Source organism: Lytechinus pictus, chromosome 13 (genome assembly GCF_037042905.1).
Source record: "Lytechinus pictus isolate F3 Inbred chromosome 13, Lp3.0, whole genome shotgun sequence".
NCBI lineage: Eukaryota > Metazoa > Echinodermata > Echinoidea > Temnopleuroida > Toxopneustidae > Lytechinus > Lytechinus pictus.
This window is the reverse complement of record NC_087257.1, coordinates 26883257-26909158: the sequence shown is the minus strand read 5'-3', so window position 1 is coordinate 26909158 and position 25902 is coordinate 26883257. Positions and strand designations below refer to the sequence as shown.

The 25902-nt window shown below is 33.4% G+C and overlaps 1 protein-coding gene across 1 annotated transcript in view; it reads left to right on the top strand.

The window, feature by feature from the left end:
• The window catches only part of LOC129274247 (uncharacterized), a 169005-nt gene extending 144212 nt beyond the window's left edge, over positions 1-24793 (top strand). Inside the window, exons 63-83 of the mRNA XM_064108955.1 lie at positions 573-644; positions 1393-1416; positions 2925-2975; positions 3681-3904; positions 4642-4774; positions 5468-5536; positions 6807-6866; positions 7852-8031; positions 8702-8764; positions 10539-10762; positions 11361-11493; positions 12266-12337; positions 13758-13781; positions 15239-15289; positions 16553-16776; positions 17560-17692; positions 18482-18550; positions 19821-19871; positions 20840-21166; positions 21753-21812; positions 22341-24793. Coding sequence (XP_063965025.1) covers positions 573-644; positions 1393-1416; positions 2925-2975; positions 3681-3904; positions 4642-4774; positions 5468-5536; positions 6807-6866; positions 7852-8031; positions 8702-8764; positions 10539-10762; positions 11361-11493; positions 12266-12337; positions 13758-13781; positions 15239-15289; positions 16553-16776; positions 17560-17692; positions 18482-18550; positions 19821-19871; positions 20840-21166; positions 21753-21775 — 2207 coding nt within the window. The 3' untranslated portion in view covers positions 21776-21812; positions 22341-24793. The remainder of the gene's footprint in view (positions 1-572; positions 645-1392; positions 1417-2924; positions 2976-3680; positions 3905-4641; positions 4775-5467; positions 5537-6806; positions 6867-7851; positions 8032-8701; positions 8765-10538; positions 10763-11360; positions 11494-12265; positions 12338-13757; positions 13782-15238; positions 15290-16552; positions 16777-17559; positions 17693-18481; positions 18551-19820; positions 19872-20839; positions 21167-21752; positions 21813-22340) is intronic.
• The last annotated feature ends 1109 nt before the right edge of the window (positions 24794-25902 follow it).

The window sequence follows — 25902 nt, the reverse complement described above, 5'->3', positions numbered from 1 at the left end:
CACCCTGAAACAGAAAGAGAAAAAAGAAGAAAATGGAACAAAAAAATGGGAAGGAGGAAAGAAAGATGGGAATGAAGAGAAAGGAAAAGAAATGAATAAAGAAAACAAGAAAAAAATAAGAAAAAAAAGAAAATGGAGTAAATAATAATAGAAATAACACAGTTCTTGTTTAGTGCATATCACATTATGTCATAACGTCCCTATGCACTTCCAAAGGACTTGGATATTATTACGCTAGCCTTAGCCCCGCAGCCTTTTACAGCGCAGTGGCATTTCAAGGAATAAATTCCTGCCAGGTACCCATTCATCTCACCTGGGTTGAGTGCAGCACAACGTGGATGAGTTTCTTGATGAAGGAAAATACGCTGGGATTCGAACCCCTGTACCAAAGTCAGAAGACTAATCCACTGGGCCACAACGCTCCACTCTGTAGGGTCATGTTCATACTTTGCTGAAATCATGGGCATATATTTGCTAAAGTATTATATGCTCAAGCACCACAAAAATATATCCTTAAAAAACAGGAAAAAACTATGCAATCGTTTCTTCTTGTTTTACCAATTATTTTATAGCAGGGCAGTCGAGACAACGTTCTGCGTCTACTCGACGATGCGGTGGGTCCCGAGCAGGACGTGATTACATACGTAAGTCATTTTTATTATATTTGATCAGGCAAAATTTTGCAGGATATGGGCTTTTTTCCCGATCAAGTTTCAAGTTTATTTATTCAAAACCAAAAACATCACATCATAATCAAAATAGATATACATACAATGTAAATGAGTACATGAACTCCCCGAAACAACATTAACATGAAATTCACACTTTATTTGTTATTCAGTAAAGTAATTTAATCTAGCATTTACTTGGTATCCCTAGAGTGCCCATGCAGGGAGTGGAAGATACGCATACATTTTGTTCAGAAATTACTAATTGAATAAGATGACTGAGGTAATAATAAATCTCTAAGTACCCATGCTTGATGTACAATGTACGTCTAGAGCACCTCATGAATATCGTATGGTAGAATACCGTAAGGTAGATATTGTTCTCAAAATGTTCTGGTTTCTATGCTTACATGTAAGACCCAGACTTAAAGATGTTTTCAGGTAAACTGGCAATGGACTCTCTCTCCCATTAAGAGGCTAACTATCATTAATGCTTTGACAGCAATGTACCATCAAAATTGCTACAGGAAAAAAATGCATAATTGACAGAAATTTCGAAATTTACTTTACAAACAATACACATCATTAAGGGCAGTAGTAGGAATAACGCTCACAAGGTACATTTGGAACAGTTCTTACATACCCAAGGCAGAGCTGAGGGCGTTTGGACTGTTTCAAAGGTAACAATTTACTTAAAGTTCCTAATTTATTCACCCCAATACAGGGATCCAGAGGGATCGAGATGTAGGTAAGATTAAACTTTGCTTTTTCATTATTCATTTCAGAGTAGAAGATTTTTATAATCCTTATAGTTTTTCTTCATATCATTAATATGTAGGCCTATTGATAGTATAGAGCTGTAATGTGAACAGGGTTCTGAAATAGTTATCTATAGATTTGTACTATTTTTGATCATCCTCTCTTCTATGTTAGTCATTAAAATTCCATCTTTTCGTCCATCACCTTCTTGACATTATTTCTAACATACCAGATCCATTCTTCCATCCTTGTCTTTTGTTCATGTTCACACATACATGTACTTCACAGTAATTAAGTTCTTATTCTTTGATTGGTTCTTTCAACAGCCCAGATTCATTAATATTCAGTAGCAGCTATTCATGTTCTATGTATATTCATAGATTTCTTTTCTTGGTTATCTGTGCTATTTGAATATTCACTATTTCCGTTTTTGTAAATCAAGTACGTAGACATGTATATGCAAATTAAACCCCTGAGGTTTAAAGTATGATAGCTCAGGGCAGATCTATACAGGCAAGCAAGGAGTGAACATGTTATGCCTATGACTCCGTAGGAATACCATGCCCAATGTACCAGCCCAAGGCCACCCTAAAAACTGGTGGCAGCGGTGGGATTAGAAACCACGCCATCCATCTATCTAAAATAGTAATATTTATCATGAATATTTATCATCAATGAAATGTTTTTATGATCAGATTTTTCTTTTTTTTCATCCATAGAGAGTTCAATACCTTACTTTAATTAATTGCAGATTGAGATTACTATTTGATATTTGCTGATGATTAATGTGAATCACTTGGCCTGGGCCGTGTAACACAAAGATTAGCATTTGATATTATGGATGTCTTTTGTATTTGATTACATTGACCATTATGCAATCGAATGTACAAATTAGGATTACAATCAATTACCAAGTTTTGTGATAAGTGCCCCAGGGAATTATTTTTCCTCATGCATAACTTTACTTGTGATCTGAAAGATTGGTTATGAATAATGATTTCATGATTATATTATTTCATCTCTTGCAATTTATTTCATATGCAGCAGTCTAACTTTTGTCACTTCTTTTTCTTCTTCTACTTTTGAAAAGTTATGGATTTTTCAAAAGAAGAATGTAATGGAAATGTTAATAACATGATATTGTTTAGAAAAGTTTGATATGGTTCAGTTAAAAACAAAGAAAGAAATTGTATTCTAGGCATTATCATTGCTTATTTGAATTAACTCACTATGTGTTCTGTATGTATTGAAATTCATTACATGTATGTATGTCTAGGTTGTTTTGATTAAACCGATTTGCTTATTTTATATATGCTGTATAATTTTCTTTTCACAATCAGTGGAAAATGAGCACATTGTCAAGAACAATTAATGTTGGAAGTTATTCTTTTCAAAGTTTCTGATTATTTATATTGAGTCAATAATGCCTCTAAAAAACCCCTACTTAGTCAAATAATTTAATATTTTTATAAATGAATTTTCAATATTCTAATCCAGCTCGGGCTAGAACTAATCCCCGTAGACGTAATGAGCCTCGAAGTATTAATGGTAAGTATATCACAAAAAACCTACTTGGTTTATATTTGTTGTGCATTGTTTCTTTTCCCTTTTCTTTCCATCTCATTTCTTTGTAATCAATTTTATCATGTGGCTAAGTAATGATAATACCCAGAAATAGTACATAGTTTATTTTCTTCTATGCTGCAAGTTTATACCTGTACTGGTATTGTTATTTAACCAATTGAAAGCTTAAAAACAACAGGGGCCTTTGGTATTTGACAAATTGATTTTTTTTTCGATTACGGTCATTTAATTAAAGGGCATGTGCATGGTTTCCTTCAGCAAGAAATTTACCCCCATTGTGTTGCATTCCACTTGGGCAAGATTAATTGATACCCAGCAGGATTAATAACCGCAGCTCGAGCTAAAGCTGGGGTAATGATAAATATTGTGCCTTTGAATAGATTATTTTTAGATAGATAGTGCTATGTAAATGCATATATTATAATCATTTATTTTATTATTATTGTCATTATTTATACTATATTATTATTATTACCAGTATTATTAAAGAGAGACCAATGGAAATTGTTATTTCAAATATCATCCCTAATATTAAGCAGAGAGATTAAAAACAAATCTGAATGTGTCAAGGTATTCTTAATACCATTAGACAAAACAGGCTACATGATTTTAAGGGGGTTATTTTTCTTTCTTTTCTAAGTGACTGAAATCATATACATTTATACTCAGGATTAAACCTAATTGGAGGATCACAAACAGAATTGAGTTCTGATAACAGCGTTGTTGAAATCAACCTTGGTAAAGAATCATTGGTGAACGGAGTGGCCATTAAATCAAGCAGTGACTCGGATAAAATAAAGGAATTTTTACTACAGTACTGCCCCTCCTGCCCTGGTGAAGGTGAGAACGATGACGGTTGCAGCTATGTGACAGATGAAAATGGAAATCAAAAGGTATAACTGCTATTTTATCATTCATCCTGTTCCATGATGAGTAAAACAGTACTTTCTTAACCTTATATAACATATTTGAAAATAAATCTTTAATGTGAAATGTTTGCACCTTTACCTTTAATTATTATTTTTTAGTCGCGGGCATATTTGACGAATTTTCATTTCAGGCACACTTTTGAACTTAAGTGAAAAGTGATGAGGAAAGAGGAATTTAAATGAAAATTCAGTTCTATTACAAAAGTGATATCAAAAGTGTAATATCAGAAGGAGCAACCAAACTAGCCCAAATTGGCTACAAAATTAAAAAGAAATTGACAGAAGGGTAAACATAATTGCCAAAAATATAGTTATGATAAACATTTTAGGGGGATTTGGCCAAACAACAGAAGACGTAATCAATAACACTAAGTGATTGAATTGTCATTATATTGTAAAGGAGACCTTGAAATGTAGTATGTAGACCACTTTATAATAACAGTAATGTGAAATTGTGCTTTTCTCATTAATGTCTAACAAATTATTCACCCACCACTCATTTACTTAAATAATTTATCTATCTTTTAATTGATTATTTGTCTTCACATTCATTACTTTGTTTACTAATTTCGTTTATTCACTTGTGTTTTATTGTTTATAAATTAATTTGTTTATTCCTTCTATATTTGTGTGAATTCTCACTGTTTCTATTTTTGGTTTTTCTTTGTGTCTCCTTGTATATTTTAATCTATTGCACACAGGTGTTTATTGGCAATTCTGATGCGTCTCTAACGATTAGACAAGTCAATGAAATTAAAGGCTCTTGTTTCAGAATCTATGCAGTTGTGGAAGGATCCTGCAGCGTTACTGTGTCGCTTCTTGTAAAAGAAGAAGGTAATTGAATTAATTATATAGATAATCATGTAACGGATGGATTGTCTCTGTGATTAGTTGCATTACAGTACAATTATGACATATTGTCACAAGAGGGAAACAGCTGTACATAAGAAATCATGTATTTGCAAGATAGGAAGTCTTCATGAGGAAAAAATCATCATGAAAGGAGAAATACCCCAATTTTAAAGCTACTATTTATCGTTTAACCCTGGCTTGCCTGCGGAGGTGAAAAGTTACATTAACCGCAGCCTGACGATCCCAGCAAACTCTTCTCGCCATCATTTTTATTTTCTTTGATAGTTTACTTATTTCTGGGTCAATTTTCTTCATTCGGAATTGAAAATAAATTAACATTGGATTTCGAAATACAATATACCTTTGATAACTTTATTAAATATGAAATAAAGCATTTTCATTTCAAAGGACCTACTGCAGGTAGAGCTGCTATTACGTAATATCACGGCTGCTGTTTATCGTTTAACCTTGTCTCGACGTTCAGGCTTGCCTGAGGATGTAAAATATTACAAAAGAGGCATTGGTCATGCAGGGTTGAAAAAGCTTCAAAATGAAATAACTTGGATCCTCTAACAACGTATATATACATATATATATCAGGATGTAAAAATCCATTTCCTGCATTATCCTTTTCCTCCTCACTAATTCTGAAATTGATTTTTGTTTTGTTTGTAGAAGGTGAAGATCTTCCATCAGCTTCTACTAGACGATGCACCGGTTCTCGAGAGGGACGTGAATTCTTAAGTAAGGTTGCTATTCTGTGTTTTTCAGTGTTTGAACAAACTGCTATACACTGTCAAACAAGGCTAGACCACATAATGCACTTTAACACATTTAGATATTCGATGTCATGACGTTTCAGTTGTTTATATTTTGTTTTGTAATTAAATTATGCATGTCATTGTTCCGATTGTCCAAACTTGCTGCTGAATTTGACTTTTTTATATGTTGCAGAATCTCGAAGATAAATATATACAATCTACCTTATCAGCTGTTATTAAATATTAAAAAATTCAAATTTCTCCAGCATTTTTTGTTTGTTTATTTTTAATTAATATCACTTTTGTATAGAACCTTGGATCTTCGAACTCTTTTATTAAAAGTTCAGTTGGACGTTGCTCATCCATGGAAAAATTAATTCATTAGAATATTGTTCAGAATAGGATTGTGCCAGGTAATCCAAGATGTGGTGTACAAGTAGCCCAATCCAACACACAATGGTGTATTCGCTAGACCGATGTGTTGGCTCAGTTGGTAGAGCATCCGCCTCACCACCAAGAGGTCAGGAGTTCAAGCCACGTCAGTTCAAAAGATATTAAAAGATGGGAGTAGCTGCTACCCTGTTTGGCAGATGGTGCACAGTCCATTGGGCAAAATGAATTTTCAGAGTATTTTTGTTTCAGATTTCTATTTCAAACAATGAATCAATGAATTATGGATTTTCATTTTTTTCAATATTATTGACACTAAAGCATTACAGTAAATTCAGATTAACTCTCTATATATCACCATACAGATATATGATGATTGATAACTATTAGTAACATAAGTTTTCTCTTCTCTTTTTTTTATAATAATTTTCAATAATTTCAAATATAAATCTACCTCAGACAATCTATTCAGACTTGCATATTGCCTATTATTCAGATTTAATCATAATTTAAAATGAAAGATAGGTTGTTAGGACAAAGCAACACCTCTGTTTATTCAATGCCTTGTTATTCAAGACTTTTCTGTTGATCATTCTGGAAACTGTTATGTTATTAATCCTTCATTCTAATCATTTTTTTTCATTCTAAAAATTCATTCTAATTATACAAAGTTGTCATATAACTGTATTTCATTCAGTGTGTGTATATTGTTTAGGCCTACACTTTTTAAAAGTCTTACAAAGTCACCCTGCAAAATCTATCAGGAATATGTAATGTATTTTCCTATTATGATATAATTTTGTATTCCTCCAGTATGACATTTATTCATATGTCTGATTTACATTAAATTTTTAATTTTTTAGGTCGAAAACGGGCCAACCGAGGCAGTCGAGGTCAATCTGGCAGTGGCGGAAGATTGAGAGGTAATTGAAATTAAGAGAAATTATCCGATCTGATGATATTCTATTAACGGTAAAACATCCAAGGAATAAATACTTCTAATTACCCATTCACTTTACCTGGGTCGAGTGCAGCCAATTTGTATGAATTTCTTCCTGAAGGAAATGAAAAGAAAACTTATTTACATGTTAAGCAATCACTTTATGGAGAGGGAAACTGTTAGATTTATAAAGGCTTTATTACTAAAATATGTTATTGAAATCCATTGGTTGTGTATTATGAATAGAAACATATTTCTGAAAGTTTTATTAGTAAAGTAAGTTATTGAAGTCCAATGTTTATATGTTTTAATCATATCAGTCAAACGTTATGCTTTAGTTGAGGTACGTTACACTTCTTTCCAACACTACAGTCAATGTGGAATGATAAGTTGTAGCATTTCTATCATTTTATGAAGATATTAGATTTGTGATATTGGCTCTTCAATATTATGCATTCAGTCCCTAAAGGTATCATTAATGTTCACAACATATCCTCAATAGCCCAACATGAAAGCTAATTTTGTTGTCAAATTCTATACAACAAACTTTGCAAAATTACAAGTATTAATGGCAACGAATTATTTATTTATGACTTTTCAGCATCCACTATCAGACACGAGTAATTGTGGGAAAGCAACAAAAAGTAGACTTGACTGAAAGGAGATTGTATTCCTTTAGAATGGTGCAGAAAAATGAAATGAAAATAGATAAATTCGTATTTGAAAATCATAAAACATAAAGAAAAAAAATTGTAAATAAATCAAAAGGAAATTTAAAGAAGAATGTTATTTAAGTTTGAATCCATGAATTAACGTGATTTGATATATTTGAATTGTGGGAACACAATTAAGTAGATTTATTAAAACCAAATAAAATACAAGTGCATGACAGTCTAAATCCCTCAAATGCTATAACCCAGACAGGTATGCCATATGAAAACTATTCTTTAAAATTTGTTGTTTGTTAGGTAACCGCGATGAAGAAAGGGGCAATACCGAAATTGCTGAGCGTTCTTCTCGCATATCAGGTAGCAACCTTTACAACCGTGGCCAGGGCAGAAGGAATGACCAAGGAAGGAGTGGTGGCAGCGATGGACGAATTCGCAGCAATGAAGGAGGACGCCAAGATGACGGGGGCAATGACAACGGTGAGAATAACATAATTCAAGGTTTATCAAAAACATGAATCACAGCCACATTGCTGAATTGGTCATGTATACATAGTCTCATTACATATTTCAAACATTAAAATAGTCTCATTACATATTTCAAACATTAAAAATAAGCAACATTAATTTTGTGAATGCTGAGATAAGAAATATAAATGTAGTTATTAAGGCAAGATTACTTAGGCAATGAATGAATATGCATATAGGTAGGATAATGAGGAAGTGGTAAAAAAAGAACAATGAAAACGAGATAAAGCAAGTTGTAAATTTTTCTGGGGGGAGGTAACCAGGCACTAATAGCATTTTATTTAGTAAAGGGTATCACATTTAAGTTGTTTTGCAACCAACCCGATCCCGATCCTTTCCCCAGTGATTAAAATACCCTATGGCATCCCATGTATGTAGTTTCTGAATAAATGTTCATCAAAGAGAAAACAAGAAAATGGAAAAGCAGGTTGAACATAGGTCATTTACAAACAAGCTTGATCTGGCAATGGTGGGGGGGCATCACTTTAAGTTAAGAACCAAACTAATATCATTGTCATCATTATTATTACTTTACTTTTGTTATCATTATAATCATTATTGCTCTTTTTGTAATGGTAACAAAAGACCTATCTATTCTTATTTACGTCATCATATATATTAGTTGGAGATGCTGATAATGCGCCAACAAGAGAACGGGAGGATAGAGTTCAGCAGGCTACTACAGGTAAGAATTGTGATTAAAAATGGTATGATTAATTGGTCCCCTGTTTCATAAAGAATTCACCATTGTGGTATTAATCAGTAAATTCCCAGTAATTCTACATCCACATCATCTATTTTCTGATTAATTTCCCCTCACTTAGTCTAATGCTAGTCCACCCTCATACCACTTAGTCAAAAAAATTATTTCCTGTTGGGGTATCTCAATTTCTCAACTTTGTCTAATACCACTCAATCCATATGGTTAGATAAACTCTCTATTTTCATTTGACAAAGTAGAAAATAAAAAGTAGCCCAAGTGGAAATTAGATAAACTAGACTAATTGATAATTAGACTAAGTATATCTTAGACCATGGGAAAAGTAGATCTCCGCCGCTGAATGCGCAATTGCCGCAAAAATTTGCACGCGTGTAGAGCCGGATGTAAACTACAAGACTGTATAGTTAAATTTGAAAAAAATTAAGTGTTTATATTTTTGTCTCGCCCACCAGAGGTGAAGGGGTGACTTAGGGATCCAAATGTCGTCCGTCCGTCACAAACCTTATGAAAACATAGCTCCACAACCGTAAGTCGTTTTTCAACCAAACTTGCATGGTAGATGGACTAGGGGGACCTGCATGTTATACTGCAGTCGGAGGTCACATGGTAAGGTCAAAGGTCATTTTCAGGTCAACGATAAAGTTTACATGCAAGACTCTCTTATGACACCTAACTCTGCAACCGTAAGTCACTTTTCAACCAAACTTGGATGGTACATGTAGATGGACTGGGGGACGTGCATGTTATGCTGCAGTCGGAGGTCACATGGTAAGGTCAAAGGTCATTTTCAGGTCAACGTTAAAGTTTACATGCAAGACTCTCTTATGACACCTAACTCCGCACCCGTAAGTCACTTTTCAACCTGCATGTTATGCTGCAGTCGGAGGTCACATGGTAAGGTCAAAGGTCATTTTCAGGTCAACATTAAAGTTTACGTGCAAGGCTCTTTATATGACAAGTGTTATTCCATTTCAGTCATTTCACAATGAAGTTTGGATACAATTCTGTTGCGTGCCCTCGCAAATCACGATATTTCTGGTTATTTTCATGAGTGGGCGGGACACAAAATTGCTTCTGCCTTGTTTTATTAATTAATTATGCAAATAAGCATATGAAATTTGCCCTAAATTTGGTTTTTTGTGTATGTTTTTGCCTTTAACTCACTTTATATAATAGAATGCTAATTTTTGGTGAGAGCATAAATTTTGACATTTCTTACAAGTATCTACAAAAAAATTGCTAAAATATAATTAATTTCTTATGTATTTCTATGGTTATTTTTAACCTTTTTTTCAAATCCCTGCTCTGCCATTATCTTCACTTAAACAAAAAAAGGCCCTAGAGTAATTTCTGTCATCTATAACGGTCAGCCACTATGACTCATTAATCCAGACGTTAAATGTCTCATATTTAATTGGTTATATATACCAGCTTGGCATTGATACGGCTGAAAGTTGCTTTGCCGAGTTTTATACAGAAGTTACCTCAACAGAAACAGAACAAAAATGATAGAAGTAGTTTATCAGATGTGTAGAGGAGCCAGTTGTGGAATCATTATCAACAAATCTTTCACAAAGTTAAGTTCTTTCAGAGGTTTTGACAATTAAAATAGAAATAAGAGGAAGACTATTTTATCATTGCTTTAGAAAAAAAATGCCAAAGAAAAATGAGTTACATATATGTCAGATTTCCCAAAAATTATTACATTGATAAAAATCTTACCTCTGCCCAATTTCAGGACTGAGTATAGTTCCAGGTACAGTGTGCGAGTTGACGCCAGAAGACAATGTCATTCAAATGGAACTTGATGATGTTTCAACAGTAGAGGGATTGAAAATCATCCCCAGTGATTCTTCAGACATCATATCTGGATTTCTCTTCCAGTATAGCCGGAATTGTTTAGCTGATGAAGAGGATGAGGAAGACTGGATCTTTGTAGAAGACGACCGTAATGAGCCAGAGGTGACCAACTTTTGCATTAGCCAACTATTACTATTTTTGGAAGATTGTTATTTTTACCTCCTGGAACACATGGTTTTTCAAAGATTCCCCTTTTTTCAACGCAAATTTAATGTTAAAGTTGCAACTTCTGTAAAGATTCATACTTTTTACTTCATTCATTTGGGTTTCTGGTCTCAGAAGGTTAACAGCAATTCTTATGTTTTATAATGCACTGTAGTCCTTTATCGATTTCCACGTTTTATTATGTCTACTCATGTTTCCCCTTGTCATAAACAACAGCCAACCAGTCTCTTTCATACCTACTATTCCTTTAGTTTTTCAAAATCAATGATGACAAATTTTCCTCATATTAATTGCCTGATTATTATACGATATTGATAAAAATTCTGCTACTCCTTTTTTTAATTGTGATAGTCCAGAATTCTGTCAACAATATTCAGTTATGTTATTCAATATGGTAGCTTTCTTGTAGTGCGTTCACAACTAATAGTTCGGATACTTTTGAACGATGTACTTTTAATAGTCCATATAATAATGGCTATCAGGTTATCCAATTCCAGTTTCATTTCAATTTATCCTCTTTATTTTGTGTTAACAGTGCTTTATCGGTAATATCGACGGCTCTGCTATGACTGCAAGGCTTGATGAGGTTGAAGGTTGTACTTTCAGAATCTATGCAAGTGTGGAAGTAGCCTGTAGGGTTACCTTTGAACTTATTCTTAAGGAGACTGGTAAGTTTTGCATAGATAACTACATTCTACTAATCATGGTGACATCGATTGTTGAATTTGAAAGATTGTGTGTGTATTATGCATACAGGTGTAGAGTGAGTATGTGTATAAGTTGGTACATGTATGTTCGCATAATTATGTGCTCTATATGCATGTATGTATATATATTTTCATTTGATTAGGGGAAGGGCACTCACTTCCCAACAGCCGCACCCTGAAACACAAAGAGAAAAAAGAAGAAAATGGAACAAAAAAATGGGAAGGAAGAAAGAAAGATGGGAATGAAGAGAAAGGAAAAGAAATGAATAAAGAAAACAAGAAAGAAAAAGAAAATGGAGTAATTAATAATAGAAATAACACAGTTCTTGTTTAGCGCATATCACATTATGTCATAACGTCCCTATGCGCTTCCAAAGGACTTGGATATTATTACGCTAGCCTTAGCCCCACAGCCTTTTACAGCGCAGTGGCATTTCAAGGAATAAATTCCTGCCAGGTACCCATTCATCTCACCTGGGTTGAGTGCAGCACAACGTGGATGAGTTTCTTGATGAGGGAAAATACGCTGGGATTCGAACCCCTGTACCAAAGTCAGAAGACTAATCCACTGGGCCACAACGCTCCACTCTGCAGGGTCATGTTTATACTTTGCTGAAATCATGGGCAAATATTTGCTAAAGTATTATATGCTCAAGCACCACAAAAATATATCCTCAAGAAACAGGAAAAAACTATGCAATCGTTTCTTCTTGTTTTACCAATTATTTTATAGCAGGGCAGTCGAGACAACGTTCTGCATCTACTCGACGATGCGGTGGGTCCCGAGCAGGACGTGATTACATACGTAAGTCATTTTTATTATATTTGATCTGGCAAAATTTTGCAGGATATGGGCTTTTTCCCGATCCTCCCCCCCCCTCCCCCAAAACAACATTAACATGAAATTCACACTTTATTTGTTATTCAGTAAAGTTATTTAATCAAGCATTTACTTGGTATCCCTAGAGTGCCCATGCAGGGAGTGGAAGATACGCATACAGTTTGTTCAGAAATTACTAATTGAATAAGATGACTGAGGTAATAATAAATCTCTAAGTACCCATGCTTGATGTACAATGTATGTCTAGAGCACCTCATGAATATCGTAAGGTAGAATACCGTAAGGTAGATATTGTTCTCAAAATGTTCTGGTTTCTATGCTTACATGTAAGATCCAGACTTAACCCTAAAAAGACTGGGGGGGGGGGGCTGATTCAGCCCCCCCTGGACATTTTTCGCGATAAATCTTTAACGTGAAAAGCTGGCGCCGCGCTGTTCCTTGAATTTTTTCTTTTAAATCTTGCGCAACTTTTGACGCCCGGGTACATGGTTCCGAAATTACGCAACATTTCATAAGTGCATGTCGACCCAAAATTGCTCAAAAACGTGAATTTGTGTACAAATCCAATGCAAATTGTGTTTTTAGCCAAAATTCATAAATGTATCATTATTTTCAATTTTACTAATCAAACTCATTTAATTTCATCTTGTTTATGGTCAGAATAAATTCCCGGACAATTTCCATTGAAAAAACAATATAAAACAAAAAGTCGTAAAACAAAGAAATACATAAGAAATTTTAAAAACAATAAAAATCAATAAGAAAATAATTGTGATATTGAATTTTTAAAAATATACATTTGATCAGAATCCTACAAAGAGTCTCTGAATAAAAAATTAGCAGTTTAGAGGCCTTATTTAGTTAATTAGAGCAAATCTTTGAATTTACGCATAAATTAGCATAATTAATGAATTATGAGATTTTTTGGAAATTTTGATCCTAGTCTTGGAGATTATGCCATGGGTAACGCACGTGCCAATTTTCGTCGCGATCGCGCAGTCTACTGCCGAGATCATAGGGGGGGCTGAATCAGCCCCCCCCCCCCCAGTCTTCATAGGCATCAAAATAGCCCAGTCTATTTAGGGTTAAAGATGTTTCCAGGTAAACTGGCAATGGACTCTCTCTACCATCAAGAGGCTAACTATCATTAATGCTTTGACAGCAATGTACCATCAAAATTGCTACAGGAAAAAAATGCATAATTGACAGAAATTTCGGAATTTACTTTACAAACAATACACATCATTAAGGGCAGTAGTAGGAATAACGCTCACAAGGTACATTTGGAACAGTTCTTACATACCCAAGGCAGAGCTAAGGGCGTTTGGTCTGTTTCAAAGGTAACAATTTACTTAAAGTTCCTAATTTATTCACCCCAATACAGGGATCCAGAGGGATCGGGATGTAGGTAAGATTAAACTTTGCTTTTTCATTATTCATTTCAGAGTAGAAGGTTTTTCTAATCCTTATAGTTTTTCTTCATATCATTAATATGTAGGCCTATTGATAGCGTAGAGCTGTAATGTGAACAGGGTTCTGAAATAGTTATCTATAGATTTGTACTATTTTTTATCATCCTCTCTTCTATGTTAGTCATCAAAATTCCATCTTTTCTTCCATCACCTTCATAACATTATTTCTAACATACCAGATCCACTCTTCCATCCTTGTCTTTTGTTCATGTTCACACATACTTCACAGTAATAGTTCTTATTCTCTGATTGGTTCTTTCAACAGCTCAGATTCATTAATATTCAGTAGCAGCTATTCATGTTCTATGTATATTCATAAATTTATTTTCTTGGTTATCTGTGCTACTTGAATATTCACTATTTCCGTTTGTTATGTAAATCAAGTACGTAGACATGTATATGCAAAATAAACCCTGAGGTTTAATAAAGTATGATAGCTCAGGGCAGATCTATACAGGCAAGCAAGGAGTGAACATGTTATGCCTATGACTCCGTAGGAATACCATGCCCAATGTACAGGCCCAAGGCCACCCTACAAACTGGTGGCAGCGGTGGGATTCAAAACCACGCCATCTATCTATCTAAAATAGTAATATTTATCATGAATATTTATCATCAATGAAATGTTTTTATGATCAGATCTTCATCCATAGAGAGTTCCATAGCTCACTTTATTAATTGCAGATTGAGATTACTATTTGATATTTGCTGATGATTAATGTAAATCACTTGGCCTGGGCCGTGTAACACAAAGATTAGCATTTGATATTATGGCTGTCTTTTGTATTTGATTACATTGACCATTATGCAATCAAATGTACAAATCTGCACTACAATCAATCACTAAGTTTTGTGATAAGTGCCCCAGGGAATTATTTTTTCTCATGCACAACTTTACTTGTGATCTGAAAGATTGGTTATGAATAATGATTTCATGATTATATTATATTATTTCATCTCTTGCAATTTATTTCATATCCAGCAGTCTAACTTTTATCACTTCTTTTTCTTCTACTTTTGAAAAGTTATGGATTTTTCAAAAGTAGAATGTAATGTAAAAGTTTGTTATGGTTCAGTTAAAAACAAAGAAAGAAATGTTATTCTAGGCATTATCATTGCTTATTTGAATTAACTCACTATGTGTTCCGTATGTATTGAAATTCATAACATGTATGTATGTCTAGGTTGTTTTGATTAATTGATTTGTATATTTTATATATGCTGTATATTTTTCTTTTCACAATCAGTGGAAAATGAGCACATTTTCAAGAACAATTAATGTTGGAAGTTATTCTTTTTTAAGTTTCTGATTATTTGTATTGAGTCAATAATGCTTCTGAAAAACCCCTGCTTTGTCAAATAATTTAATTTTTGGTTCAATATTCTAATCCAGCTCGGGCTAGAACTAATCCCCGTAGACGTAGTGGGCCTAGAAGTATTAATGGCAAGTATATCACAGAAAACCTACTTGGTTTTATATTTGTAGTGCATTGTTTCTTTTCCCTTTTCTTTCCATCTCATTTCTTTGTAATCAATTTTATCATGTGGCTAAGTAATGATAATACCCAGAAATAGTACATATTTTATATTCTTCTATGCTGCAAGTTTATACCTGTACTGGTATTGTTATTTAACCAAAGCTTAAAAACACTTTGAAAGGGGCCTTTGGTATTTGACAAATTGAATTTTCCCGATCACAATCATTTAATTATAGGGCATTGCATGTTTTCCTTCAGCAAGATATTTACCCCCATTGTCTTGCATTCAACTTGTGCAAGATTAATTGATAACTTGAATAAAAAAAATAATATAGAGTATTTCTAAAGGGCCAAATCCACATTGATTAAGTGCTCAAGGCGCTGAAATATACTTGGTATATTACTATTACCCCGGCTGTAGCTGAGCGGCCATATAGGCGCTAAAGCATTCAATGAATGCATAGCAATGTACACTGCAGCTCAAGCTAAAGATGGGGTAATAGGCACGATAGCTCAGTCGGTAGAGCAGGGGATTCGTATTCCGGTGACCCGGGTTCGATTCCCATTTGGTGCACTAGTGCCCTTTGGTAAGGCATTAATCCTGATTACCAGGTCCTTCGGAGAGGACCTTAAGCCGTCGGTCCTCTGGTTGCTTGCTTACAAGCATTCATGCTTTCTTAGCAATCAGGTAAAATATCTCCACCAACCAACCAACAATTATGTGCCTTTGAATAGATTATTTTTAGATAGATAGTGCTATGTAAATGCATATTGTTAGTATTTATTATTTTCATTAATATTATTTAATATTATTTTTATTATATTTATTATTGTTCTTCTTATTTTTTTTTCATTATTATTATTCTTATTAATATTATTATCATTATTTATTATTATTATTACTATTACTATTACTAATAGTATTATTAGTAGTAGTATTACAATTACTATTATTATTATTATCAATATTGTTATTATTATTATAATTATTATTATTGTTATAATTATTATTATTGTCATTGTTATTATTAAAGAGAGACTAATGAAAATTGTTATTTCAAATATCATCACTAATATGAATCAGAGAGAATAAAAAACAATATGTGTCAAGGTATTCTTAATAATACCACAAGACAAAACCAGTTACATAATTTTTAGTTTTTTTTTTTTTTTTTTTCATAAGTAGAAACATTTTCGAATTCACTGAAATCATATACATTTATACTCAGGATTAAACCTCATTGGAGGATCACAAACAGAATTGAGTTCTGATAACAGCGTTGTTGAAATCAACCTTGGTAAAGAATCATTGGTGGATGGAGTAGCCATTAAATCAAGCAGTGACTCGGATAAAATAAAGGAATTTTTACTACAGTACTGCCCCTCCTGCCCTGGTGAGGATGAAAATGATGATGGTTGCAGCTATGTGACAGATGAAAATGGAAATCAAAAGGTATAACTGCTATTTTATCAGTCATCCTGCTCCATGATGATTAAATCAGTACTTCCTTAACTCTACATAGCTAGGGGTGCTATTTGGTCCTCGTTTAACATTTTCACATTAAATCTGTAATGTGAAATGTATGCTTCCTGATGTTATATGATATATTTTTTTTCAGTCACGGGCAAATTTGAAGGGTTTATCACTTCAGACACACTATTGAACATTAATGAAGAGTGATGTGAAAGGAGGAATTTTTTAAAGTGATTTTGATTTATATAATATCTGGAAGGAATGAATAATAAGTCCAATTTGGCTAAATAATCAAGAAAGGGTTAATATAATGAATTACTGAAAAATACAGTTATGATAAATATCTTAGAGGGGTTTGGCCAAACAACAGAAGACATAATCTATTGATTATGTCTATTTCAGTCTATTAAACACTAAGTGGTTGATTTATAATTTTATTTGATTAATGTAAAGAAGACCTCTTTTAAATGAAATGCAGTATGTAGACAACTTTGTGTTAACAGTAATATGAAATTGTGTTTCTCTCATTAATGTCTAACAAATTTTTCACCCCACCACTCATTTACTTAAATAATTTATCTATCTTTTAATAGATTATTTGTCTTTAAATTCATTACTTTTTTTACTCATTTCATTTATTCATTTGTATTTTATTGTTAATGAATTAATTTGTTTATTCCTTCTATATACTCATGTGACTTCTCATTGTTTCTATTTTTGTTTTTTCTTTGTGTCTCCTATATTTTATTCTATTGCACACAGGTATTTATTGGCAATTCTGATGCGTCGCTAACGATTCGACAAGTCAATGAAATTAAAGGCTCTTGTTTCAGAATCTATGCAGTCGTGGAAGGATCCTGCAGCGTTACTGTGTCGCTTCTTGTGAAAGAAAAAGGTAATCAAATTGATTATACAAATAATCATGTTATGAATGGATTGTCTCTGTGGTAAGTTGTAATACAGTACAAACTAAAATTATGACATATTGTCACAAGAGGGAGACAGTTATACATGTACATTTGCAGGATAGGAAATCTTCATGAGGAAAAATCATCATAAGAGGAGAAACACCCCAGTTTCGAAGCTTCTGTTTATAGTTTAACCCTGGCTTGGCGCTCAGGCTTGCCTGCCGAGGTGAAAAGTTACACAAGAGGGATTTAATTGGTCATGCAGGGTTGAAAAAGCTTCGAGCTGAAATAACTTGGATCCTCTAATGAGGTTTTTGTAGTTGAGATATAAAACCGCAGTTCAGGGTCTGAGCAGGGTTAGTAATGAGAAATGAGATGGGGCATCTTGAATTATAACTCTGGTTTTGACATCACATATTGTAATATATTATAAATAGTAATGCAGATCTGCAACTGTCCTTATGTTATCAGGATTGTCCTGATTTCTGAAATTTCATGTGACAAAAAGAAAGAGAAAAAAATATGTGTATATATATATAGAAACAAAAGAAGACTTAATAGAAACGCCGTGAGGAGACATAAATATATATAAACATATATATATATATATATATATATATATATTGATATATCTCAGGATGTAAAAATCAATTTCCTGCATTATCCTTTTCCTCCTCACTATGCTACCTATTAATTTACCTATTGATAAATCAAATATTTATTCCCTTGTATTTCTAGCATTTTAATTATCAAATTAATTTTTGTTTTGTTTGTAGAAGGTGAAGATCTTCCATCAGCTTCTACTAGACGATGCACCGGTTCACGAGAGGGACGTGAATTCCTGAGTAGGTTTGCTATTTTTTATTTTTCAATGTTTGAACAAACTGCTATACACTAACAAACAAGGCTAGACCACATAATGCACTTCAACACATTTTGATATTCGATGTCATGACATTTCACTTGTTGATATTGTGTTTTGTCATTAAATTATACAAAGTCATGTCATTGTTCAAATTATCCATACCTGCTGCTGAATAATAGTTTGTTATACGTTAAACAATCTTGAAGATAAGTATATACAATCTACCTTATCAGCTGTTATTAACAATAATTTTTTTGAAATCTTTCCACCATTTTTTATATCAATAATAGTTAATATCACTTTGTATAGTACCTTCGATCTTAGAACTCTTTTATTGAAAGTTCAGTTGAACTTTACTAATCCATGGGCAAATCGATTCATTAGAATATTGTTCAGAATAGGATTGTGCTAGCTATTTCGAGATGTGGTGTACAGGTGCACCGGTGTTTTGACTCAGTTGGTAGAGCATCCGCCTCACCACCTATCGGTCGGGATTTCAAAACCCAGCCACATCAGATCAAAAGATGGGAGTTGCTCCTACCCTGTTTGGCGCTAACAATTTGAGGGATAGAGCTACGTTGATCTGGCGCTGCACAGTGGCTGCCGGGCCCATGGTCGAATGGGCAAAATGAATTTTCAGAGTATTTCTGTTTCAGATTTCTATTTCAAACAATGAATCAATGAATTGTGGATTTTTATTTTTATCAATATCATTGAAACTAAAGTAGTACAGTCAAATCAGATTAATTCTATAAAGCACCATACAGATATAATATGATTGATAAGCAGTAGTAAGATGATTTGTCTCTTCTCTTTTTTTCAATAATTTCAAATATAAATCTACCTCAGACAGTCTAGTCAGATGTGCATATTGCCTATTATTCATATTTAATCATAATGGAAAATGAAAGATTGGTTGTTAGGATAAAGCAATACTTGTTTATTCAATGCCTTGTTATGCAAGACTTTTCTGTTGATCATTCTGGAAACTGTTTTTATGTTATTAATCGTTCATTCTAAATATTTTTTTTCATTTTAAAAATTCATTCTAATTATGATACAAGGTTGACATATAAACTGTATTTCATTCAGTATGTATAGTGCTTTAGGCCTACACTTTTTAAAAGTCATTCAAAGTCATCCTGCCAAAGCTATCAAGAATATGTAATGTATTTTCCTATCATGATATAATTTGGTATTCCTTTAGATGATATTTGTTCACATGTGTGATTTACATCTCGTTCTTTTAGGTCGAAACCGTGGCAATCAAGGTCGATCTGGCAGTGGCGGAAGATTGAGAGGTAATTGAAATTAAGAGCGATTATCCAATCTGATGATATTCTATTACTGGTAAAGCATCCAAGGAATAAATCCTACTGAGTACCCATTCACCTCACCAAGGTGAAATGCAGCCAAATTGTATGAATTTCTTCATGAAGGAAATAAAAAACACTATATTTACATGTTAAGCAATCAGTTTATGGAAAGGGAAACTGAGATTTATGAAGGCTTTATTACTAAAATATGTTATTGAAATCCAATGGTTATATACATTATATGAACAGAAACATATTTCTGAAAGTTTTATTACTAAAGTAAGCTATTGAAATCCAATGTTTATATGTTTTAATAATATCGAATGAACGTTACGCTTTAGTTGAGGTTACACTTCTTTCCAACACTAAAGTCAATGTGGAATGATAAGTTGTAGCATTTTTATCATTTTATGAAGATAATAGATTTGTGACAATGCCTCTTTGATATTACTTATTCAGTCCCTTAAAGTATGGTTTATGTTTACAACATATCCTAAATGGCCAACATGTAAGCCAACTTCATAGCCAAAGTATACTCAACAAACTTTGCGAAGTTGCAAGTATTAGCGGCAATGAATTATTTATTTATGACTATTCAACATCCACTATCAGACATAAGTATTTGTGGGAAAGCAACTGAAAGTAGACTTTACTGAAAGGAGATCGTATTCCTTTGGAATGGTATGAAGAAATTAGTAGATATTCATATTTGAAAATCATAAAATGGAAAGAAAAAAGTTGTAATGAAATCAAATGAAAAGGAAGTATGTTATTTAAGTTTAAATCCATGAATTAAAGTGATTTTATATACATCGTGGGCACACAATTGAGTAGAAACAAATAAAATGCAAGTGCATTACAGTCTAAATCCATGCTATACGTTACCGACACAGATTTTACCCCAAACAGGTATGCCATTTGAAAACTATTCTTTAAATTTTTTCATTTGTTAGGTAACCGCGATGAGGAAAGAGGCGATACCGAAATTGCTGAGCGTTCTTCTCGCATATCAGGTGGCAACCTTTACAACCGTGGCCAGGGCAGAAGGAATGACCAAGGAAGGAGTGGTGGCAGCGATGGACGAGTTCGCAGCAATGGAGGAGGACGCCAAGATGATGGCGGCAATGACAACGGTCGTTCGCGAAGCAGCCAGGGGGGCCGTAGGTCCAACGGGGAGTCGAGGCGTGGTCAGGGCCAAAGTGGTCGGTCTGGTCACCGCAGGAATTCAAGTGGATCTTCTCGTCGTAGTGGAGGATCAGGGCATAGTGGAGGTAGCACAGGTAAGCTGTACATCCTTCGTGCAATAATCTTGGTATAAACAAAAGTACAAATCTTCTGCACAGAAACGTTGTTTGCGCTAACAATGTGCAAGGCTCAAAACTTGGCCCCATGGTGCTTTAAACAATGTATTGTTCTGATTATTGTTGGCATATTTTACCCGAATGATTTTATTCAACGTATGAAGATGTTATCTTCATGTTTCTTAAGAATAGGTATGTTTCTATCAATAGAACCTATTTTGGAAATGAGATACTGAAGGATGCATGTGTATTGAATTGGTCCTATCCCCTCCTGGGTCTAGCAGTTAAGTGAGGACTGCCATTCTGTTGGGCCATTGTTAATTCTTAGCAGAGTGTAGACTTCCCCCTGTGTAAAATGAATCAACATGGATGCATCATTTTTGAGATGCTCATATCTGGAGCCCCTTTCATAAAGAACTTCAATTGCATGGAGGAACTTGCCATTATGTCTACTTCCATGTTAACATGACTCAGTTGCCAATCTTACTCAAGGATACCTTAGTAGTTGCCCAAATGGCAAATGTAATTGGCCCTTGTACTATGATTGTCTTCTCTTTGTCTATAGTTGGAGGCTACAATCGCCATTAAATCAGAGGTGAAAGGCAACGTCACCAGGATCCTTTACGTAAGTGCCATTTATTTACTTGTTTATTGACAACCTCTTGTACAGGAGAGTAATTCATAGCAAAATTCTAGAATTAGTTACTTTGGTGTCATATTTGTTGTTGGATTTTCTTTGGTATTATAATGCATCTATTTGATGTATTGGTGAAATATTGCACCCAAATGTAATACAATCATTATTGTCATTACTTATGAAATGAAAGAATTGTTAAAAAAGGTTATTAGTTCTCTTTTCATATTCATTGTTGTGAACTACATTGTTGGAAACTCCTATGAAAAACACATGATCCAGGATGCAAGTATGTTAATATTTCGAATTTGCAATTATTAGATTATCTTTTAATCATAATGATCATTATTAGAGGATTTTTTCTAAAACTATGCTTCTTAATTACTCTTTGCATGATGTTTATGAAACAATGAAAGGCACAGATCATATTGTACTCTAACAGCATGTCGTTTTGATGAAAATCATGAAAATATGAAGATCTCATTATGTTTTTTTTATCTCTACCTTTCTTTTCAACAGTTCCCATTGATTAAAGATCCCAGCTCATGTTCATCTTGGTAGATGAATCTAATTCCTATCTTTTCAAGTTTGAAGATATTTGAGATTTCTCAGTATCCATAACTATACTCTATAACATTCTTCAGCCATAGAAATAATATTTAATATCAAGACCAGTGCAATATTTTAGACAACCATTAAGATTTCTTTATAATTTAAGTACTATAGTAAGGATTTATTTCATGAAAATGATATTAGTTATATTCAAAAAGTTAATAGAGGCATATTTGGGAACAACCATGCTCTCATTGTTAATTAAATCATTATTTTGATTGAGATCATTACTATTATATTTATTTTTAGTATTATTGTTATCCTTAAAATTCCTCTAGTGTCCAAGTAGTAAATGTATGTAGTAAAAATAGTCTTTAAACTTAGAGCTTACTTGAAACATCTTTAAACTTACCTTAACTTGGTAAAATTGCATACATTTAATAGATGCAATTGTTCACCCCATTTCCATTTTCTGTCAAATTAATACACTCCTTAATTCCTGAAGAGGACCTAGATATGGTTTCCCCATTTTACATTTCTATTAGCGAGAAAGATAGCTGCATATCATCAAACTGTGAAAGAAAACAAACTTATTCAACATAGTGAATCTGCAATGCCCCTCTAATAACTCAAATGAATTATAAGAAATAAGATACATGAGTAATGGGGGGGGGGAGGTTGAAAATTTGTAATAATTTATTTTCCCAAATACAGTGGTGGCCAAAATTATTTCATCTTTCTTGTTTTTGTTCTGTTGGCCTTTGTGATACCTATAAATTAGTTTGAATGTATTCAAAATTCACTTCTATGCTTATAAAGTCTTGCCTTTTGAACTTGCTCTATCGTGTGTTAAGCCACCAAATGAAAAATCTTAAACTATTGCACCTATCACTATCAGGAAAACAAATTTGTAGCATCAAATCTGTAAGTTTCTTCCTCTAAAAGTATACATTTTTTGAAAGGATATTTTCTGGTGATTCAAAAGTGGCATGTAATAGACTAGAATAAATTAGTTGCATTCATTCTATGTTGGAATTTAACAAAACAAAATTTGAGGGCCCCATTTCTTTTTAATTTGGATCCCCTATTTGACTCTTCTTTCCCCTGACTCGATTTCTTATCATATTTGAATCGGTCAGGACAATTCCTTAAAAATAAATGTCAAAGGGATTTATTCATGTCCATTTTTAATAATGATCATGGTTATTTAGGTCATATCATGACCCAGGAAGGGGGCCAATTTCAACCCCTTTCCATGAGACCAAACTTTCTAAAACATGGCAGGTATTTAGGGTCATCCTAGAATGAATAAGCCTGCAAAGTTTTATACCTATATCTCAAATACTTTTTAAGCTTGTCACCTTGTATGTAAATTGCCATTTCACATTTACATGTATCTTCATTTGCCATGTTTAATACATGATCTATGGGGAAACTGAAAACCCATAACACAACAATTTGTTTAGCTACCTTTTGTATACTGGACAAACTATGATATTTCAATAGTCATACACTTCCAGATACACTATATAATATTCAGTACAAATGATAGAGACAGATACACATGACTTGGTAGTATGAAAACTCAAGCTCAAGCGTTTTATTCAGAGTGTCAGTGGTCACTCCCATTATCAGGATGCATTTTACAATGATTAGTCATAAGACAGTGGAAGTTACTTTCTCTTTATTTATTTATTTATTCTCACTATTTATGGGTATAGAGCGGTCTTATCCTGTGAATATTATGAATAAGGTAGGTAATACCATCTGTGTTAGCTCCATGGTAATACAATGAATATACATGAGATACAGCCTACAGAATATGAAATAGTGAGTATATTACACTACTCATTACCTGATGGTTTACATTTTGTATCAAATGATGCCTAAGACCCTATACGAGAAAGTCATGAAGCGTAAATATATTACAGAAATATTATCCTCAAATGTAAATATTATCCTCAAAACTAACTTCAGCGACTGCTCATAGGATTCAGAATCCCATAGACTTTGTGTGGCATTGGGTGACTTAATCATTTTGGCCACTGCTGTGCATAAAAAATACATATTAGTAACAATTGTTGCCTAATTATAAAGATTTTCTCCAAATTCTTAACAAGATCAAATGTATTTGTCAATGAGCTGAATTTAAGCCGCATTTATTTACCAATGTGTCATATTAAAACATTCTTCAAATTATCAACAAGATTGAATCTATTTGTGTAAAAGGGATTTGATTTTGTAAGCCAAATATATATACCATTATAAAAACAAACTAAAAACATACTAGTACAAAACTAGAAAATAAAGTAATGCTAACTTATTTCTTTAATATAGAATTGTAATGTTCAGGTCCCACTGGAAGAAAGTCTTCCAGTTATGATTATTTTAAGTCAGATTAAAGTCTCCCCTGTAACTCAGTTGCAATGTTTACAAGTGTATTTTTTATTGCGTCAAGTGAGATATTGTGACATTCGAATGGGTGTATGTGATTGCGATAAGAGCCCATCTTACAAAGAGTTGAAATAGATCATTATGTAAAAATCAAATTAGGATTGACCTACGTTTTTATTTATTGATTACCGAATTTGAGACCAGTCTCAGTCTGAGGTTGATTTAGATCTATCACAAGCCTTTTTAAAATGGGCTCCATTCTCCAAGTAAAGGTTGGTACATTGGGGCCCCCAACACAAAGCTTAGCAATCATCATACAACATTCTTTATGAATGATCGCATCGACTACAATGCATACTTAATCAGGATAATCAAGCATATGATTAATTGCTAAACTCTGTGTTACGGGACCCTGGTCATTTTAGGCCTATATACATTACAGGAACCACAGAACTGGCAGAGAGGGCTGTGGGGGGTTCAACTGTCACACCTTTTTTGGTAAAAACCACAAAGACAGAATTTATCATCTTATTGTGAATTTGCAGTTTGCTCCTCCCACAACACACACACAAATTTCCAAACCATTCCATGGCCCCTGCATTACGTTATGATATGTGTTTTGGCTGAGGATGTCCGCATTGAATTATGTCACAGTTTGTGTCTAATTTTCCAGTGTTCAGGTAACCTTGCCTAAGCCTAATCTTTTGTGACCATAGAAATCGACCCACTCACCCACAATAGCAATTTGACCAAGAAGAGGGATATTACACATGTTTTGCATTATCTTTTCTAAAATATTACTTTGACTTGGGGAAAATATTTTACTTTTTTGGAAGTCGACTATATAATTTTACCTGTACAACCTTATTATGCAAGAATTGGGAGAAAAGAGTGTGCCTTTGATAAATCTGTTTGTAAGTTACTATCAACTTTATGAATGATATGAATAAGTTCTTGGGTGCTCAGTCAGATTTTCGGTCATTTTTTTCTTTCAATCTATCTTTGTAGATCAAGATTCTTGTTTCATAGTTGAAAAGCATTTGTATGCAAATTTGATAATTTTTCAACTTTTCTGTTGAGTCAGGCAGATATGAAAATTCACCCACACTAAAAAAAAATACACTCATTTAACACA